Source organism: Athene noctua, chromosome 2 (genome assembly GCF_965140245.1).
Source record: "Athene noctua chromosome 2, bAthNoc1.hap1.1, whole genome shotgun sequence".
Classification (NCBI taxonomy): Eukaryota; Metazoa; Chordata; class Aves; order Strigiformes; family Strigidae; genus Athene; species Athene noctua.
This window is the reverse complement of record NC_134038.1, coordinates 18363471-18385926: the sequence shown is the minus strand read 5'-3', so window position 1 is coordinate 18385926 and position 22456 is coordinate 18363471. Positions and strand designations below refer to the sequence as shown.

Sequence of the window (22456 nt, the reverse complement as noted above, 5' to 3'; positions counted from 1 at the left end):
ATAGGTTTATAACAGCTCATGCCTCATTAGACTCCTTTATTAAGGACTATTTTTTTACAGGAGCTTTGTGCTATCTGTTTGCAAAAATCTGAACTTCATTTGGTAGCAACTTAAAAGACATTACACCATTCTCCTGAATCAGAAAGAAATATTATACATACCTCCACACTTAGGAATAGGTCCACTCCACATTACTTTTCCATCCATTAGCATGCAAGTAATTGTTTCAGTTCCTTGTGTTTTAATAAATCCTTCCTCACATATAACAGAAATTGAGCTTCCCAGCTGAAAGTTGTCACCAAAACGCCGAGCGTTGATTGGCACTCCAGGATCAGGGCATTCGTTATGTCCAAATGCTTTTCAAAAGAAAAAAAAAAAAGGGATGGGGAAAATAGTGTGATAACTTTTGCAATTAAGATGTCATTTTTAGGATTTTATTCTGCTAGTAAGAACAAACTATATTAGGAAATAATAACAAACAAAAGCCTAACCAACAGCAGAGAATGTATACTAGTATAAACAGTTGTTTCAAATATGATTGTTGATACAAACAAAGTTGTATCAGCAAAATCATAGTTTGGACAGCCAGACGCTGGCAGTACGCAATGATGTGTAAGTTGTCCTTTCCAACAGCCCAGCCCATCCAATGCTACAGTGGGCCAGAAACATCCATCAGAAGGGCAGGGCAAGTATCTATGATATAATAATTTCAGTCATCTTTTGTACTTCCAATTCACTGTAAAAACCATTCGAGCCATACTGACCTCAGTGTGCCTGACATTGCCATAGTCTGTTTCGTTTCCTGCATTGAGAGCTGGTGAACAGCTACAAAAGGGGTGATGTTGGCAAAAGAAACAAAACCTGAAACTTTAACCACATAATTATATTTAAAGTAAAAGAAATTCCTACTACATACAAATCCTTCCAAAATTTCAAGTTTATCTCCGGGCAAATTGAAAAATTGTAATTTCCCTGCGTATATCTAAATACTATAACAAAGATAGTTCATGTACAGAACACACCTTACACTGAGAGAACAAACAAGCTCATCTTCCTACCAGAAGTGAGCAGAGTCATATTTATAGTAATATCATTAAAAGATCTGCATTAATTAGTTATTATATTTTTATGTTTTATATATTAAGAATACAGCTCATAAATCTTGTTAAAAGTTATGCAAACAACTCATAGGTCATTCAGTATCATCACATCTAAACTCATACATCTGTGTAGCACATAACGGTTTGCAGAATTCTATCCTGGGAAGTACTGAGACTGAAAAAGTCTAGCAGGAGGGAGTGCCAGCAAAAATGTGTCATGATGGACATACCCTATCATAGCAATAAAACAGACTAAAGCAGTCTTTGAATAAAAAAAAAAAAAAAAAAAGCAGCCTCTGGGATTGTCAATGTCTTGGCCTACTGAGCTGAAATCACTCGAGTAATTAGGCTGATGTCAGAGGCCCACAGTTGACCTTCAGCATGTTGCTAGGTAGTTCATAGGGTTGTAACTTTTGCTAGATAAAGCACAATTAAGCAGTTGTAAGGAAAACAGCAACAAAAAATCTGCATAACTGGCAGAAGCAGCAAATCTAAACTTACACAAAAATATTTGCCCAGCACCTCCTACACCCTGATCAGTGAGCAACAGCTCAAAGCAATCCACCAACTAGTAAAAGTCAAACAATCTGGAAGATGCTCTCCACCTCAAAAAACTCATCAATCTCAGCCTGAAAGGAGGTTGGCAGGGCTCTTGCTTCTTGAATGCCTACCCAAGGACGACCTCCAGGGACACCTGGGACCAAACTCTCACATCTGGAGCTGACACACTTCCTCCAAAACACTGACAACCCCTGCTCCTACCAGTGCAGAAAAGGGAGAAAATCACTCACTTTGTAGTCTTCTTTGCATAACTCCTTTGTCACAGGCAATAAATACCCATTCTCCTTCACATGGGTATAATTGTAATTAATGTGTGCATTTTGCCTGTCCTGACCTAAACTAGGAAATCCAAACTGAAGCAGGGAGACTTCACTGCTTGTAATATATGTGACTATAGACAGATACTACGTCTCCATAATTGAACAAAGATGTAGATAAGGCAGGAAGCATTCATAAAGGAGTCACATATGAGATAAAAGGCTCAGACTTTCCCTTGAATTGAGGAGTTTGATGCATATAGCTTATTAGAGTGAAGGTTAAGGGATGACTGAGTATATAAATACCTTAACAGAGACCAGAAATGTCATTAAGGGCTCGGATTTGGGATATAAACTGGAAGCAAAGGTGTAAGTATGCAGTTCTGTAACAACTAAAACCCAATTTCAGGTTGCTCTGTTCCTGTGCTCTGCTGTACCCAGTAAAGCACTCTCCCACTGCATTCCCCCTTTTGCATCAACAGTAGTGCATAGCCAGATATAAGTAAACCAATACAAGGATCTGACACAGCTGGAAATCACAGCTTTTTTAATTCATATAACTTTAGTTACTGGAACATTCTCTGCATCATCCATTTTCAAGTCACAGAGGGTTTGTCTCAAAATTTAACTCATTAGAAATCTTTGTCAGATCTACTGAAGTAATTCAAAGATAAGACATTTGAAATCTAAATTTTGTTTACTTCCAACACAAGTTAAATTTATGTTTAGTTTTACTGAAATGAGAAGAGTTATTTGAGACCACATAAGTTCCTGTAATAGAAATAAATATGGGATAAAAACAGTTTCTGAGAAATACTGTTTAAATATCAGATTTTGTACTAGTATCTTAGTTTCATTCTTCTCCATCCTATGCATAAAAAACCATGAAGTTATTTATGTTAGTAGCCCACATTGCTTTTAGAAAAGATTAATCATGTTGTACCTTTTTTTTGTGATATACTGTTTCTGCTCTTGAAGGGTGAAAAGAGACTGATAAATTTGAAATATAGAATCAGGAGTGTTAGCAGAAAATTGATATTTTTAATTAACTTTTGCTTTATGAATGTCAAGACAGAATGAAAATTATATTAATTCCTTTTCCATCCTTTCTCTTGGCCTTAAACTATTTATTATGGAAAGATTAGTTCTGTAATTTATCAGATTGCAGATGTTTTTACTGAAAAAAGATTCGACACATTTTTCTGAAGTTATTTTTGCTTTTGTAAGATTTTAACTAAAAAGTTTAACAAACACACACAACTTGATTCTAGCTTAAATACACCCATTTAAAAAAAAAAAAAAAAAGTGTTAAACTGCTCAAATATAGTAAAAGCTTCTTTAAAATAATTCTTTTCAGAGTGAGTGAGTTTCATTATGCAACTGGTAAAAGTTAATAGTGCATTATTACTTCTTTGTAAAATTTAAAATAGTATCTTTTGGTACTATCAGTGCATACTTTTAAGTTAATTGAGAGATATCATGATCAGACTACTACATGCCCAAGGAAGTTTGCAAATTTTTAAAGGACCAGAATTTATCCAGATTAGTATATTTATATGACACTGAAATATTAAACCTGAAGTCCTGACAGTGTTTGATGAATTTTTGTTATTTAAAAATAAAAAATAAATATAAGGATTATTTAATCCTTACATTTCATCCATTATTTCATCTCATCTGCATCTTTCATTTTTACTGTAAATCCTGCTTTAACTGACCTATATTTAGTTCTAGTTCTGCAAAATGGGATGACTTGAGAATGTCCATTTACACACAGACCTAATTTTCATTCAAGAAGACTCTCTTAGACTCTCCAGTATTAGGGTTTTTTTCCTTAATCTCTAGGTTTAGGCTTGACACCACTGAGCACACCACAGTGAAAACTTAAAGTAAGCAGAACTGTTATGAATGTTAAAAGAACATGAAACAGAGGAAAACACAGAGCAAATGTTACAACTTCTGTTAAGAAACAGGGATTAAGTATCTCATTTGCATTATAACTGATTTTATATTTCAACAGTACTGAATAAGCCCAGACTTTCCAATATTTAATTACTGTACTAAGACACATAGCTACAGCTCAAAGTTTAGTTTTCAATGATGAATGTTAGCTATAGAAACCAAAAAGAAGACACCACATTTTCTTCATGCTTACATTCTACATTTGTGAGAAATGACCTGAGGATTAAGCTAAGAGAGATGACTGCAAGCTGAAATGTAAGATAATATCAGAAAAAGAAAGTTTACACAGTAATCTGGTGTCAGTTTATCTTTTTCCTATGCAATGTTAAAGGTATATCTTAACAAATGCTTCTCTGAATGATGGACAACCTAAAAAAAAATAAAAGAAGAAAAAACAAGATGGAGAGGTGAACTGTGATGCAAGAAAAGTAGAGAGCCTTGAAATACTATGAAAATAATATTAACATTCCTTGAAGACAAAGGTGGGATCTGGGTCTCAATTACCAAGCTCACTTAATCTCTTCTTTGGTTTAATGGATCCTTTTTGTTTTATTCAGACTAAAACATCTTCAAAAATAATAACTACTTTTTTCATATAGCCAAGCATGTAACACATTTTTCTGGGAAGGGGAATGTGGATATACATCTCTTCTTCAAACCATGAAGTTGAAAATTCACTTAAATTCCAGGTAAAACTCTGGAATTATCACACTCTGTGGTGTTATGAATAAAGACAGGAATGGGAACAGTTACTCATGACAGACTTTTGGGAATATCAAAATATCCATAATCTTTTACCTATTTTGTCAACCTATTGGCATGGAAAACTACTCTTCTACCTTTACCATCAGAAAGAAAAGAAAAAAAAAAATCCAAAAGTTTGAGGTGAGGCAGCTCTGGATGGAGGATATGATGAGTGGCTGCACTCTGTTACCCCTACCATCTTCTGCATATAGTAGCAAGCCTGATACTTCAGGCATTCCCTCTCCTTCTGATTTCCTTTCAACTGTCCAAAAGGAACAACTTGGCTAAACACAGTCCTTCTCACTTCATCTCTGGGGTGACAAAATTTAATTTTGCATATGTTCCCAGGAGAGCCTCAAGGTATACTTTGCAGTGTTAGTCATGCTGTGGGTTTACATATTGCATCATCATGTCTGCCCTAGCTGGGAATATATCCTGCTTGGACTTCGGTGTGGAATAAATGCCAAATTATTTGATAGCAGTACAACATAGGCAGTTCTTCATATGTCCTTCAGAAGAAATGTATTGCCAGTATTGCCAACAAAAAGTAAGATGAATAAGTGCTAATGGTATTTAGTACTGGAGAAGATATTTAATGTCACCTTCAATTATTATGTTGTCAGTAAATGTAGTGCCAAGTAGTAAATGTGGAGCTATTTTGGTTAGTTTCAACATTTTCACCTCCCTCAGGACAGAAGCAAGTGAAATAAACAGAACTTAATTTTAATGGGAAACTCTCTGTTTCTGTGTAATAGATAAACTAAATAGAAAAGGTGACAGAAGATGCTGGTTTACCTTCCAAAAGCTACAGAGCACTCAAGACAGATGCCCAACTACTATTTACTGCAGTTGCCCTGAATGGCAGTTTAGAAATTTCTCTCCCTGTGGCTATTACAGCTTTCAGTTAGAAGCGTGTTAACCAGGATGCACTTACCTCCAGCCTATATACCTGTATCATAGCAAGCCAGCGTAACTGACAATATGTTAAGTATTCTTTTTAACATTGTAATGGTGTAGCCAGGCACAACATATAATCATTTTACATAAGCATGTGATCAATTTGATCACCAAAAGGGTAAAGATAGACAGGTGTAGTTGCACATAGAAGCCATCCCAGTAGAAAAAAAAATTGCTAAAGAAAAGACAAGATAAGCACAAGAGACTGTAAATAGGCCAGACATCCTTCTAAATACACAAGGATGACTTGCAAGACAAAAAAAAACCAAGGTAAGTAGTACCAGGAGCACAAAAGTCCTTTACTGGGAGTGAGAAAAATACCTTAAAATCATCAGTCATAAGGAAGGTAAAACAAAGAAAAAGAAGACAGGCCTGTTGCAGTTTGACTTCTCTCATCAAAGAGATCCGACATCTGTCCACATTAACCGTGGTGAGTAGGAACTACCAGTGGGTTGTAGCCATCAACTCCAGGATATTATATACATTCACAGCCAAAACAGCATACGAGTGTTCAAGAGTAACAGTTTTGTATATGTGATGATGGTGATTAACATTATGTAGCTTTATCCAGCAGCACAAAGAATGTTGTTAACAAATTTAGTGAAGTTCTCTTTTACAATTTGAAACTGGCATGATTTCAGTCTCCTAAACATTCGCATCACAATAACCTCTAATGTCATAAATGTAAATAAACTCATATTTTAAGTCCAAAAAATGTATCTGAAATAAAATCTAACCACCTAAATTAGCACCTGTAGGCATATAGTATATGTTTGAAGCTGTATTACCATAACATTATTTTCACATACTTATACATATCTCCTAAACTCTGTGTTGAAAAAAAACACACACATGCATTAAAAAAATACTACTACTCACTGTTATAAGTGATGTTAAATCCACGTCCTGACATTGAATGGTCAGCTTGAAATTCCAGACGCAAAATATGACCATTACTGGTAAGATGGGAAGGAACTTCAGCACCAGTAAATGTTCCTATTATGGGGGAATCTGGAGAGTCACCATCTTTAACTGCAAGGAAGTCAAACTGAGATTCCAAGTCAAAGTCATTAAAAGAGAGATGGATTCGGCTCCCAGGGTCTGAAATTATTGTCCAGATACAGTTTAAATTATTCCCATATCCCTCTGGATAATCAGGTGAAAGAACTGTTCCCATTGGTGCAGTGAAATTGGAAAGGCAAGGAACTGCCAAAAAAGAAAGAAAGAAATTATGTAATAGAATAAAACATTTCAATAAGGATTTATTTTATTACTAAGTTTTTGTAAGAGATCCTTATACTTGCTGATTACTTCAACTGAATAATTCAGTACTTTTTATGATCTGTGAAACAAGAAAGGAGTTTGTTGGGTTTTTTTTTTTTAATCTTCTTATTCCCTTCCCCTTAATAAAACTACCTGCCAAGCGAGCCCTCAGGTAATAAAGAACATCCTGTTGCACTGGAAGCCCACAGCAGTCCTTACAATTTACCCATGTTCAACAATCCTTAATCACTTGGCACCACTAATTTTCTCCTTTAAGGAACCATTTAGATGAGCAGACCTCTCACTGAGCACATTAAAGAGGCAGAAAGTCAATAGCACCCTTATCATTTGTTGTTCATACAGAAGCACAAGAAATTAACTATCGTCAAAGAGACAACAGAGCTGTTTTGTTGTTATCAGCATAATATTTTAAATTCAACCATTTCAGTTAAGCCACATCAAATTGATTTTCAGGGATAAAAGCAACTGATTGCACTCTGTGTATGTTTGATCTGTACTATTTTAGTGGAAATGTTAAGAAAGGTGTTGCCACAAGTTCATATCACAACACTGGTTTTTACTTATGTTGTATAATATAACTGGAAGAGAACTATAAATGTCTATGGTCATTTAAGTGATAAAAGATATTCATATATAGTACATGGGGAAAAATGTGAATTGTTTAAACCCTTGATTACAAGTCAGTAAATTGTAATCTAAGGAAATATATTAATTTATGAGTAGCTATAAAAAGTGTAAAAATCATAGAAGTAAATCTATAGAATACTACAAAATCCAATAATAAAACATTATATCAAATCATATGAAGACAACTGCTTTAATAGCTGCTAGAAAAAGAAAAAAAAAACAAAAAAAAACCAAACCAAACTTTAGCAGTTCTAGAAACTATCTTGGGCATAATCATTAGGCAAACCCACCACTGAACAAAACTAAATTCATCCTGCCAGCAGAATTAATTGCATTGTGCTAACTGTGTAATCAATCACACAAATTATTACATATCAGAAAAAACTTATCATAATGTTATGTATTAAAAATAATAAAATATTTGGTACATACAAATACAGATTGGTATGTTTGCAGACCACTGGTTGTTTTCTTGGCAAATGATAGATTTCTCTCCAATTAATTCAAATCCAAACTGACACTCAAACCTTAAGACATCACGGTTAGAAAATCCATCCCCTTCTCTGATACCATACAATGGTGTTCCAGGATCCCCACAGCTCTCCTTTTCAATTTCTGTTGAAAAAAATATGGAATTTATTTCTGGAATAATAAAATAATCTCCCTGTGGGTATATGCTCACATGTAGAAAATAGTTATACATTATTCTAAGCAAATTAAAATCATCTACATAACAACAGTTTCTGATATGCACCACTGAGTCTGTTTCTATACTCCAGCTTCATAAGGAGGAAGTTCTGTGTAAGTATCTTAGAAAAATCAGAGCTCTTTGTGCTAATAGAGTACCTGAAATTAAAAGGACATGAGGAAAATTATTCCTACTTTATTGTATTTTGTAAAATTTAAGGCAATAATAGTATTAAGTAAAATAGCAATTGTAGTATGTGAGCGCTTAAAACTAGCAACAGAGACGAGCATCCTACTGTGTAAACAACGTCCATTTTCAATATAGTTTAAATTAATGAACTAATGACATGGCAAAAACAAAGAGTAGTGACAGAAAAAGAATTGCCCAAAGTCAAAAGAAGGCTATACATAAATATATATATATTTCTACATATTTATATACGCACACATTATGTACATACACAAAAATAACTTCTCTATACTCAACATTTTACCTCTGTGGAATTAACTGCAAGGTATCTGAATGATTCTCATGAGGTTCACATGGGCCCACTTCTTTAGTCTGTCAAGGTCCCTCTGGATGGCATCCCTTCCCTCCAGACTATCAACCACACCACTCATCTTGATGTCATCAGCAAATTTCCTGAGGGTGCACTCAAACCCACTGTCCGTGTCACCAACAAAGATGATACTGACACACAACACTGACCCCTGAGGAACACCACTCATCACTGCTCTCTACTTGGACCTTGAGCCATTGACCGCATTCCTTGAATGTGATCATCCAGTCAGTTCCTTATCCACCAAGTGGTCCACCTGACAAATCCATGTCTCTCTGATTTAGAGACAAGGATGTCACGTGGGATAGTGTCAAAAGCTTTGCACAAATCCAGGTAGATGATGTCAGTTGCTCTTTCCTTATCCACCAATACTGTATCCTCATCATAGAAGGCCACCAACTTAGTGAAGCCATGTTGGCTGCCACCAGTCACCTCTTTATTTTCCAGGTGCTTTAGCATAGTTTCCAGGACAATCTGCTCCATGATCTTGCCAGGCACAGAGGTGAGACTGACTGGCCTGTAGTTCCTTGGGTCTTCCTTTTTAAAAATGGGAGTTATGATTCCCTTTTCCAGTCAGTGGGAACTTCACCAGACTGCCATGACTTTTCAAATATGATGAAGAGTGACTTAGCCACTTTGTCTGCCAGTTACCTCAGGACCCATGGAGGCACCTCATCAGGTCCCATGGACTTGTGTACGATCAGCTTTCTTACATGGTCTTGAACCTGCCTGTTCTCCTCCTACAGTTGGTGGTACTTCATTCTTCCACTCCCTCCTTTGAATTCTGTGAGTTGGGTGGTGTGGCTGGAGCACTTGCTGGTGAAGACCAAGGCAAAAACATTGTTGAGTACCACAGCCTTCTCCATGTTAGTTGTAGCCAGATGTGATCGTCTAATGAAATCAAAGTTAATGTCTCAGATATCTGACAGAGGACTTTGGTAAAGAAAATTCTTTCTGTGGAAATGCTGGGGCTGTGCAGGTAATGGCAGGAAGATGTGGTGAGGGGAAGGTGTCCCATGTCTTACTGAGGTGGGACCACACTTTCCTGAGGCTGAATCTGCCTATCTGGAGTGACTCCATAAAGAGCCAACAGAGGAGTCATTTTCACTATGCATGGACTAAGAGAAAGGTCAGACAACGGTCTTACCTTCAGGGAGGGGACAATAACTCCCCAATGACCCCCAAGCTCACCAACCTATTTCAAGAAAAATCTGAAGGTACAAACTATGCATGCACCAAAGCAAAGAGAACTCGAGAAGCAAAGGCTGAGCATGATGTCTAATTAGCCTAGTGAGTTCAAGTGTCCACCTAGAGGAGGAGCAAGGAATTATAAAAGGACACGAGTCAAAGCCCTGGGTGACAGTGCCCCTCCAAACCTGGACCTGTAGTCTGGCTGGACCAATACTGGAAGCAGCACTGGTGAAATCTTTCTTTTTTGTTTCTCTCTCTCCTTCCCTGCCTCTCTCACTCTCTTTTTCTCTGTTTTTTTGTTTTGTTTTGTTTTGTTTGTTGTTTATTTTTTTTTTCCCCTCTCATTCTCTATCTCCGTATCTCTGTGTATAAGGCAAGGCTTGTTGGGGCACATTAACTGCTTGATAGGGCGTGTCTGCCACTTTTTGGGTATAATATCTGCCTCTAGATGGCATATGTTATATGTGGTTGGTATATGTTATGAGTTTTACTGCTTGTTGCAGCGGTTGCAAGGCTTACTGACAAAGTTTCATGCCAATATCTATTGTGAACAAATAAAAGTTGAGTTTTTTGTATTGAAGACTCTCTGGTGTTGATTTACCTTAATCCTGACCTGGGAGTTGGTGAATCTGAGTCATCATCCCAAGAAATTGGGACATGACACCAGATCTCACTTTCCTCATCAGGGCAGGTACAGTTTCTTTCACCTTTTGTTGTTGTATCTACCTGAAGAAACCCTTCCTGTTATTTTTCATATCTGTAGCAAAGTTCAGCTCCAGCTGTTCCTTGGCTTTCCTGATTCCCTCTCTAGCAGGTTTTCCTGATCCCCTCCCTGAGGTCCCCTGGAAGGGACCTCAGGAGGTCTTTAGGACAGGCTTCTGCTCAAAGCATACTCAGCTTTGAGGTCATATCAGGTTGCTCAGGGCCTTATTCAACTAGGTCTTGAAAACCGTCCAGGATGGAGACTGTTCTGGGCAACCTGTTTCACTGCTTGACTGTCCATGCAGGAAAAGGTTTTTCCTTATATCCAGTCTGAAGTTCTCTTGCTCTAACTTATGCCCATTGTTCCACCATTCTCCAAACACGTACCAGTATAAAGAGCCTGTCTCTGTCTTCTCAATAACCTCCTCATAGTTACTCACAGGCTGATATTAGACCCTATGTCTACACACTGAACAAGCCCAGCTCCCTCAGGGTCCCCTTACAGGGCAAGTGCTCCAGCTCCTAATTTTTTTGGTGGTCTTCCACTGAACTCACTTTAGGTAATCAGTCTCTCAAAACTGTATGGAATATTCTAGATGGAGTCTAAGGGGGGCAAAGTAAAGAAGAATAATCACTTCTATCAATCTGTGCTCCTGTTAATCTAGCCCCAGATGCTTTTGAACTTTTCCACTGCCAAGGAATGCTTAGCACTTGACCTTGTATTTCATAGGGCTCCTGTAGACCCATTCCTCTGGCCTGTTTAGGCCCCTCTGGATAACAGCATTGTTCTTGAGCATATTCAACTGTTACTCCTAGTTTGATGTCACCTGCAAACCTGATGAGAGTGCAATTCATAGCCTCTTCACAGTCAAAGACAAAATGGAATATCCCAGAGTAGACTCCTGTGGTGCTCTTCTTGCTCCTGGACTCCAGTACAGTATGATCCATTAACCACTACCCTCTATCCTGTCATCCAACCTGATTTTTATGAGGGTGGGTTTTTTCGGTTGTTTGGTTGGTTTGTTGGTTTGTGTTTTTTTGGGTTTGTTTTTTTATTTTTTTCACCCATACAGTTACCTCCTATAGTATTCTTGCATCCAAGTCAGGACATTATATTCACATATCTACCTCAGGATGAGTGAACAGAGTGAAAATCCTTGATAAGGTTGAGGTAAACAACATCCCTGCTATCCCCTTGTCCAGTGACTTAGGATTTCTTATAAAAGAGCAATCATCCTGATCAGGTGTGATTGATACCATTGATAAATTCATGCTAGCTCTTCCAAATCACTTTATTCATGTGCCAGGAAATGGCTTCCAAAAGGATTTGATCCATGATTTCCCCAAGAATTTAAATAAAGGTCCACCTAAAGTTGCACAGGTCAAGATTTTGGCTTTTGTTGAAGATCATGTAACTTTTTTCCAGTCTTTGGGGATCTCTCCTAAGCTCAACAAATTGTCAATAAGGGGCCTTGCAGAGATTCACTAGCTGTCTCAGCACCCGTGAATGAAGTCTGTTATGTCTTAGAAACCTGTAAAGAAAATGTTGTGCTCAAGATACGAAACTTAGGAATGCATTCATCATCTACAAATACAGGAAATATGGTACATAGGCAATGGAAATTCAGTACGAGAAATTTTTTTCTTTGTCTTATCCCAATTATCTCAAACTTCTTTCTTAAGAGATCCTAACTGTAAAAAGGACAGAAATCTTAAAATAAATTAATTTATCATGTGTAGTAATAATAAAAAATATCTCTAACCATAGTTTGAAAATTTCTCTTTAAAGGTCTTGCTACCATTTTTTCAGTTTCCACATTTGGTAGTTTGACTATGAGAAAAAAAAAAAAAACAACAAAAACACAACAAACACCAAGTGTTTTGATTATAACTCAAATAAATTTTGTAGGGTCATATTGTCAGCAGCATACACCTAATTTCTCAAAGCTTTCAGCTATCAATGCACTGAATACAATCGAAATGGGACGAAAAGCAGATAAAGAATGTTCCATTTCAACAATAAAACAAAAAATGGTTGAGGATTATTTAAGAAATAACTTCATAGAGATTAGAAAGGCTTTATTATTCTGTTTGATTAAAGAAATATCAAAACCAACAAAAGAAAGCCATCTAATAAAAAGCACAACTAACAGTAACATTTCTTATCGCTTTATTTGTATTTTTTTCAAACAGTTTTAAGAAAAGAATATAATTCATAACTTTAAAAAAGGTAAAAACTATGTTCAGACTCTCTCCAGGACACAAACATAGGCTTACATTTAATCTGCCTTCATAAACAGAATTAAGTTGAACAAGATGTTATTTGAATGACAGTTTTAAATTAAATAAATTATCCTTTAACCCCATTCATATCCATTTATATTTATAGCAAATCTTTCCTTTATTACTTTAATCTTTCCTGCATGTCTTGCTTATACCGCTTTTATACTCTCTGTAAATTTCATGTTAGCATCAGTTCATTTCTGAATTCAAAACAGAACATATTTGTCATTACTTAGTTCTCCTTAGGAGCAGAAATGGTAGTTGTTTTTCTTTTTTTTCTTGGTTGAAGTACAAATAGCTTTTAGATTTTTTTAGAGAATGTCAACAAACTTCCTTTGAAACACAAGAAAAAACATACTGCTTACTGGGCTTTTGTCAGATAATCACATTTTAAATAACATGATTTTAAGAAAGATCACAATTTCATCTTTGTTTGAAATCACTAAGGAGGCAAATGATATTCATATTCACATTTTTTACTGCTAGCTCTACCACTCTTTTTTCAGTTTCCCTCCATTGCATATTCATTTCAACAACACCTGGCAAAGTCTCATTTCTTGATAAACTCACACTTGTGCCTCATTGTAAATAACTAATTTATGATAAATAGAAATTATTTTATGGTTATTTAAGATTAGCAGAAGAAACAGTAAGTTTTAAAACAGCTCAATTATTAATGCCATAATTAAAACTTTTTAAAAATAATATAAAATTGGAAGCTTCAGTATGAGTCACAAAACAGTGAAGATAAATAAAAGGTATTATGGGCTACCCTCCTGGAACATAGCCTGAATTCCTAAGAAAAAGCCACTCCTCAGAGTCCACCATTTTGTTTTAGTTTTAGTAAACTACCACTAATTATAATACATTTGTTCACATAGTGCATATGTGTAACAAAGTTGCAATTCAGTGCAGAAGTTTCTAGAGAGTATGTTTTAGTGGAAACTGTCTTTACAAGTTACGGCATAGTATAAGGATTTAGAAGAAGTTTATTGTATATAATGACTATCTTTGAAAAGTCAAAAACCATCTAGTTAAGCACATTTTTGTATTTTATTTTATATTTTGGTTCTATGCATTTTTAGATTTTGATTTATGTTCCCTTTCATGATTTATTCTGCTTTTTGAGATTTGCTGTTCATGTTGGCTACAATAAGAGATGGCTAGAACGGATTTCTCTTCTCCTGTGGTGACTACCACTGATTTATAAATCTCTGATCCAAAAGGTGAGTGTTGCTATTCGTGCCTAAGAAAAGGGGGGGGGGGGGGGGGGGGGAAGCACTTACGCTAATATTATATCTGTTAGATAGTCCTTTCTTTGTATTCTTATTAAAAAAAAAAAAAAAAAAAAAAAAAAGCATAAATACAGTTTGTTAACTGTGTTAATAATTTAGGGCTTTTGAAAGAGAAAAAAAGATTAAAAGTTTTGTTTACAGAAATTATTTCACATAGAAGGACATTAACAGTAAAAGGAGGCATGATTTCTGGTGATGTTAGAGATCTAAATTTTTTTGAAGACTAACTCATTTTGGAAACTTGGCCATACGAAATGGATGTTTGTGGTCGCAGTGCACTGAATGGAGCTTATAGTTTCCAACATATTTTCTAATAAGAAATATGTAGAAAACATATCAACTTAAGGGCAAAATAAAAGAAAAATAGAAAGAAAATTAAGGTAAGCATCTCATTTTGTTTTAAATGATCCTTTTTTTACTTTTTGTATATCTATCTCACTAAAGGGTTCTACAGATTTCCAATTGGTGATGCACTGGCAGGACAACCCAATTATACAGAAGCTGCCAGTATAGGGATACCAAGATAGAAATGTTCTTTTTCTTTTATCCTTTCTTTGTGAAGGACAGGTACATTCTGGAGGTGACTAAATGGCCCTTAGGGAAAAGAACTGGTCATTTAGTACACAAATACATTTTGACAGAGTAACACTGGAGTTAGGGTTTGAAGAGGCAGCTTGTCTATTTTTCTCTCCTGTAACTCAAGGGAAAATAAAAGATAAGAATGTGATTCTTACAAGGGAAAACAAATTTGAAAGAAAAGAGCACACTGGTGCACAGTGAAAAAGTACAATACTGAAGACTTGCAATCACTTCATCGGTGATTCAAAATCTATAGTACATCAGGGAAATACCAGGCAAAGACCAATCACTCCTTAACAACATTTTAGAATAATGCCCATTTTTCGTTTCACTGACTACTACAATAGAAATACGACAGATAACTAGATTTGTTTTGTCATTAGCAACACTGCATTTGAATTATGTGATATTTGTTGCAATAAAACATACTAAATTAACTGAATACTAGTATGTGAAAAGAAACAGTTCCAGTATGTAATTCAAAAAGAATTAATCTGGATGTTTGATCTTTGAATTTTCTATGTCAAAACCTACAAACATTCACCATCATATATTGACACACTGACATTTTATAAGAAAATCGGGAAAAATGTACATAATCTTAGTCCAAAACTTGGCGGTATGTATAATTTATATATACATTACTGAATATAGATTACATATCTAATGTGGTCATGAATATGACATACCAATGTTCTCTCTGCAGTATCTGCTTGTTAAAAAAGCTAGGAAAAAATACCATTATATATCTGTACAACTTTTTCTTGCAAAACACAAGGACCCACCAATAGTATAATCATCTATTTTAGCTTGAACATTAGAATTTAAATCTTAAGAAGATAAACCATTCAAAAAGCAGAAAGCAGGAAAATAAAAATGAATAACTTATGAATCAAGAACCTATATTTCTTAGCGTCAGTTAGGATGATAAATAATACAAGCAAATGGTAAACTATGCCATATGTTTTCACGATGTGTATATTCAAGAAAAAGAATCTTGAAGATACATATCAGACAAACAGTTATGGACTAATTTGAGCAAGAATTTATATGCTTACCAGGTTACATGGGAAAAGTTTGAAGGATTGGTCACATTTACATTTAATAGGGTTTAGGTTCTGCTATGATCAGTAAACAAAACAAAGCAGTTTAAATGCCCTAACAGATGATACCTTCTCCTAAATCTCAGTATGTTTATATGTATCTTTAGATAAAGGAAATAGTTCTGTCTATTAACTGGTATTTTTATAAACAAAGGATTGAAATTTGTTTCCAAAAGAACAAAGAGCTCAGTGTCATGTGATTTTCAGTTATATATTGAAGGTTATCAATACCCTTGCTTCATTCTATCAGATTTTTATCTACAGATGCCATGTCTTGGGAATTCCTGATATGTAAAAGAATTTCCATCTTAACCACTATTCTTACCCGGAACAACTAGTGTGATTTATTTAGCTTCAGTTGTGATCACAATAGGTTTTGTATTTTTTTTGGCTTGGGTTTTTTTGTTTGCTTCTTTTCTTAAACTATAGGACAGAAAGACCTGCCCTTACATGTAGTGTAGCTATTATTCTAGCAAATATCAAGTGTGAGAATAGGGAATGAATCTTGCATTGAGTTCAAATACAAACACGTTGGAACAATGTCTGTATCAAAACCATGAGAAGGTTCACTCCACTGAACCTCCAGCCGTGCCTGACTGGCCCAGGTGAGAGCCCCATCAGAGTGTGTTGCAGCACCTTATTTGTTCTTCTGGGTTTCTTTATAGAAGGTGAAGGTATGCAAAGGCAATAAAGCGGGGGGAGGAAGAGGATTTATGCATGCAGTCAGGTTTTGTCCCTGTATGATTTCACAAGATGCTTACTGTATAATGTGTCATACAGAACATTCATCCAAGGGTGTAGAGTCACCCGGTGAAATTCTAGGGGGGAAAAAAAATCTATAAAAGAAGAGGCTATTCTTTCCCTGCTGTGTAGGTGTTGATAAACTTCTGCACCTTTGCTGAATTGTGCCAATTGTCAGGGTACTTCTAATTTCCTGATCACGTAAAGTGACGAGCCAGTATGTGAGCATTTCGCAAAGAAAAGAAGCATAATTAACTGAGGGAGGATAATGGAGCTGAAGTCACTTATGTGAAAGTCAGATGAAATTTCTCTGAGACTGCAGTGGGAAAACAATGGCAACCACCAGTGGAAGTAATATTTATGTATACCAGAAGTGCTCAACATTTCTGGTATAAGGAAGACTAGTTACATCCATTCTCTATGACAATAGATTTTTCAGAGGGACAGAAGTTATATCTGCATGATTTTTCTTGTATAATTTATCTAATGTTTTTTACTATAAGAATAAATATTTCATAATTATATTCTACTATATAATGTAGGTACTTATAGACTTTATGGGTATACATACTTCCTTCTTTTCTTATTCAGTGCCATGTTCTGTCTTTTAAAGTTATTTACTAATCAGCCAGCTATAAGCTGGCCCAGCTAATGAATGAGCCCTGTGGGGCCTTCCATAATAACTGCACCTTCAATAAAATAAGTTACTCTCTTAATTTAGGTTTAGAAAAGGAACTGTTCTGTAGAGCTCTATCCATGCAAACAGTTTAATACAACCATGGGACTTCTTATTCAAATGTTCACAAAGGCTGGGGTTCAAGTACATATATTTTGGAAAAAAAAGACGACAGTTTTACATACAAACTGAAATAACACATCAGTGGTTCAAAAAATAAATGAAAATGCTCAAATACCCTCAGCTATAAGTTGTGTCTTTTTCTCTTTATGGAAGTGTCTTAGTTCTGGATGATATTTTTTCCACATCCTTTTAAAACAAATATTAAAATTTACAAACACCAGTCATTAGGATGATTTAAAGATTCTGGTAGCACAATACTATTTGCTAAGTTGTAAATGTCTTTTCTGTAACATTTTACCAGGTACTACCTTGCTGTCCTGTCCTATTATTCACTACAGTTAAATGCTATTTAGAATGTTCAAAAGTCCACCAAGTTAAACAGTTGGAGCATTAAGTTTAATTTCAGCCAAAAGCATAAGCAGAAATATTTAAATTCTATGAGAAAGACAGAAGAAATAATAGCCCGTATACCGAGGTCTGTCAGCATGCTTATCAGTATTTAGAACCAACAGAAAAATAGATTACCCTGTTAAAAACTTTGAGTCCTATTTTACAGGAGCATTTAAGAATGCTTTTATCTTTGAGTACATGCTTTGAGATTGAAATAAATTTTAAGTACCACCCATAATAAAACCAGTCTGATTTGATGCCTGAACTAATGACAAAATATAATACACAGAAACCCCCCAAGATGACTCATATATACACTGTTTGTAACCTTACACAACAGTCTCTCAAACATTTTTTAGCCAAAAAACACTGTCTTCAAGCTCTATAAATGCAACCTTCTTTACTGCCTCAAAAAACAAAGCATGAAGAAATCATTAGTAGCTCCAGAAGAATATATTTGGTTGAATTAAACCAACTTAGTTTTAAAGCATTGTATAACTTATTTAAACACACAGTTAATGTAAATTTTTATCTCTTATTTGGATTATTGATATTGTTTATTAATTTTACGGATTATATTTTCCAAATTTCAACAAAATTTATAAGAATGTCAGTTCAACAAATACTCAAGACATCTCACTCTGTCTTTACGTCCAAAGCTACCTCAGTTTGAGAATGAACTTATTCATTCACCTTAGGTGATCACAGATTCCTACTGAATACTGTCACCTCATTTATTTTTGTTTGTTTGTTTTCCCTGCATTAGCCATTTTGTCTCATTCCTCATGTATTTGATCAGATAGTAGCAAACTCCACTGACAATACACTGTTAGCAGGAAAAGTGTGTATTAAAAAAATAAAATTGGGACCAATTGTTATTTGGGCCAAACTGGTGATGAAATTAGAGTAGCACTACATGAATAAAAAAGCCTATCTATCTGCTTGATTCCTGGGTTCTAGCTGGTTTAAAAAACATTCCAGTAATAAAGAAATAAACATAAGAAAGGTTTGGGGGGGGGGGGGGGGGGGAAGAGGGAAGAGAAAATTATAATTGTATGTCAGCTACATACCCAAATCTCCAAATATAGGCAACTCCTTTCACATATCTCTCCAACTTACGTTGTACAGGGATAAAAAAAAAAAAATATCAGAGAATTTATCTCTAAAAAGAGAGATCAGTGTTTGTTCCTATAAAAATCATATAGTGAGTTTGTATTGGGTTTAGATGGCAAGGATTTAGTAGCCAGGCTCTGCAGGGGTGGCCTCTGTGAGAAGAGGCTGCCCCTATGTCAGACAGGGACAGCTCCAAGAAGGACCTGCTGCTGGCCAAAGCTGAGCCTATCAGCAATGCTGGTGCTGCCTCTGTGACAACATGTTTAAGAAAGGGTAGAAAAATGATGCAAAGCAGCTGTGAGAGAGGAACAATAAAAATGTGAGTGAAAGAGCCCTGCAGACACAAAGGTCAGTGAAGGAAGGGCAGGACGTGCTCCAGGTGCTGGAGCAGAGATTCCCGTGCAGCTTGTGGAGAAGACCATGGGAGAGCAGGTTGTCCCCCTACAGGCCATGGAGGTCTGTGTTGGAGCAGATATCCACACTAGACCATGGAGGAACCCACACTGCAGCGTTTATATGCCCTGAAAGAAGCTGCAGCCCGTGGAGAGCCCATGCAGGAGCAGATCCCTGACAGGACCTGTGACCCCATAAAGAGGATCCCACAATGAAGCAGGTTTTCGGGGAGGACTTGTGGCCCATGGGGGACCCATGCTGGAGCAGCCTGTTCCTGAAGGACTGAACCCCATGGAAAGGACCCATGTTGGAGCAGTTCTTGACAACTGTAGACTGGAAAGGACGCCAACCCTGGAGCACGTGGAGGAAAGAGCGGCAGAGCCAAAGTGTTATGAACTGACCGCAAACTCCATTCCCCATCTACCTGTGCCACTTGGGGGAAGAAGAAGGTAGAAGAGTTGGGAATCAAAAAGTGAAGGTGAGCCTGTGAAAAAGAGGGAGTGGAAGGCTGCTTTTTAGTTTTGTTTTTGTTCCTTACCATTCTATTTTTAATTGGCAATAAATCAAATTAATCTTCCACTAGTTTAGTCTGTATTACCTGTGATGATAATTGGTGAGTGATCTCCTTGTCCTCAGCCCAAGTTTTTTCATCTTATCTTCTTTCCCTGTCCTGCTAAGGAGGGGGAGTGAGAGCAGCTTGGTGTACACATGGCAGCCAGCCAAGGTTATCCACCACAGTGTTGCATCTAAATTTCATCTAAAGGTTGTTGTTGAATTTTGAATGAATCAAGTTAGAAATGGAGTGCTCGCACACCCCCACCTCACTCCTCAAAAAGAAAAGAAGTAGAAGAGAGAGAAGTATTGCTAGAAGCTCTGGTTAGACTACAGCTTGGACTACACTCAGGGATTTTAGTTTCTATAACCTAAATCCTCTCAAACAAGTGAGCAAGCCTATGCAAATTGGAATTTTACAAACTGAATCTGGTTCGTTATTTATCCCTTTGCCAAATTTCAGGTGACTGATATAATGTGCAAGAATGCTAGAATTTATCAAAAAGGTTGCCAGATTATTTTTAATGACTACAAAAGCCATGTTGATGTTTTCTGCTTGAATTTGCCCATAAGATCTTTAAGTGAGACAGCCATTGAGTACAGATAATTTCAGCGCAAACAGTTAAAGATCAGAGCTTCTAAATGGTGAAATAAAGAATAGTTAAACTCGGTCTTAGCTTACTTAGAAAATGATGATTCAATCTCAAAATGATGCATCAGCTTCCCCAATAATATGTTTTATTGTTTCAGTCTCCATTATGGTTAAAATATACAAATTAGAGAGAAAATATTATTTGTGTATGGATGGGAGAAGATTAAATAAAACTAAGAAAGATACTTGAACACTATGTAAGATACTGTCAAGATCACTACTATGATAGTGTGTCCAAGATGTGTGAAATAATATTTAAATATTGGAGAGATGTCAATGTGTTATTGAGAGTAAATTTTCCAATCCATGTATTGAAGTAAATCTAAGTCTATAAAATGCATGTGTTCTACTTTTAGTGCCTTGTTGAACATGAGAAAGACTTGAAAATATCTTAAGAGCATTAAACAAAGGTATAAAATTCCAAACTCTATGTACATTTAATGTAACACCAAATGTTTTAAAGGTTAAAATAAATAATTAATAACTGCAACAAAAAGCACAGCTTCTAAATTACAAAGATATTTAACTGACGATTGAATGCCTTTTTAAACTACATATTCTAAATTAGCTGCAGGCTGCTGAACACAACCATGTAACAAAATATAGACTCACATCAGTTATTCTTCCTGTTGTTTTCACCCTCATGTTCTGTTTCACCCCCTTCCTGTACTGAACCTTACTGACAGCTTATACATCCTATAATATAAATTATTATATTATTTATTAAAATAAAAATATGAGAACATAAGATCATAGAAAACAAGTGCTCTGTTTCAGACATTAAAAATATATTAAAGAACTGTTTATTCATTAACCATTCATTAGGCTTTTAATTTGCAATGATACAGGGAACCATGACTTTGAGGTTTAATGCATAGACCCCATTTTTTATAATCTGTATTTTCATTAAATTTGAGAAGAGAAAATAAAGTTTATAAAATTCAGAAAATATTGTTCAGACATCTTATAATGTTTACTGAAGTACAACATCACATACAAGTTACAACACAGACTCAAAAAGAGTTTAGTTTAGAAGGGACTTCTGGCTGTCCTTTGGTCCAAATCCCTGCTCATGTTACTTTATTTTGCTCACTAGATATAGCTTTTCAGCTGCCTTAGTGATGCACAGTAGCGCTAATTACAAAGTGATATTCAAACTTTTCTTTTTTTACAGTTCACCAGAAGTTAGCATGCTGACCTTGAGCTATTGTTTTGGCCAGGTTTTATCTACTCTCTCTTCTGCATACAAAATAAAATTTAGATAAATAATATATTTTCTACACTCACTGTATTGTAAACATGCCATGTAGATATCTCTGCTAAAGTTGAATCCAGCATTACGGTTCTTACAAAGACCAGTTAAGCCAATAATTTATTTTTATACTTGTATAACTTTATACTTTTATAACTTGCGTAATAGAAAAAAAAAATAGAGTGGAAAAAATAGATTTGAAATTAGTAACCAAGAGCTGTTCAAGAGAAGACAACATTCTTATACATTGCCTTTAAACAAATGGCCGTTCTGTATATTATTAAACTTGTTGCTCATGATAAATATGAGACTGAGCTTCTGGCATTAAAGAACTATTGCACAGCTAATGTATGAGTTATTAATGCTGTAAGTTTCAGCAACATTAATGTTAACTTGAAAGATCCAGAGAACCTTGGTTCTAAATGGATCACGAATGAGTACAGAGCTATAGCATATGAAATTAGGAGTCAACTCATGGAATAAATAAGATGAACCCACACACAATCACATCTTGGACTAAAGATGCTGTCCCCCAAGCCTGTCAGTGATTAAGAGGCATTTGCACAATGCCCTTAATAACATGCTTTAATTTGGTCAGCCCTGAATTGGTCAAGCAGTGGGACTAGATGATCATTGAAATAGTCTCCAACTGAAATAGTCTCTTCTATTCTA

General features: G+C 35.7%; 1 protein-coding gene across 3 annotated transcripts in view; it reads right to left on the bottom strand.

Moving 5' to 3' along the window:
- CSMD3 (CUB and Sushi multiple domains 3) overlaps nucleotides 1-22456 on the bottom strand; it is a 732271-nt gene that overhangs the window by 310188 nt on the left and 399627 nt on the right. For all 3 annotated transcript variants that reach the window (XM_074897604.1, XM_074897605.1, XM_074897607.1), the window contains 3 exons: nucleotides 7925-8107; nucleotides 6461-6787; nucleotides 162-356 (listed from right to left, as the gene is read on the bottom strand). In XM_074897604.1, coding sequence (XP_074753705.1) covers nucleotides 162-356; nucleotides 6461-6787; nucleotides 7925-8107 — 705 coding nt within the window. The remainder of the gene's footprint in view (nucleotides 1-161; nucleotides 357-6460; nucleotides 6788-7924; nucleotides 8108-22456) is intronic.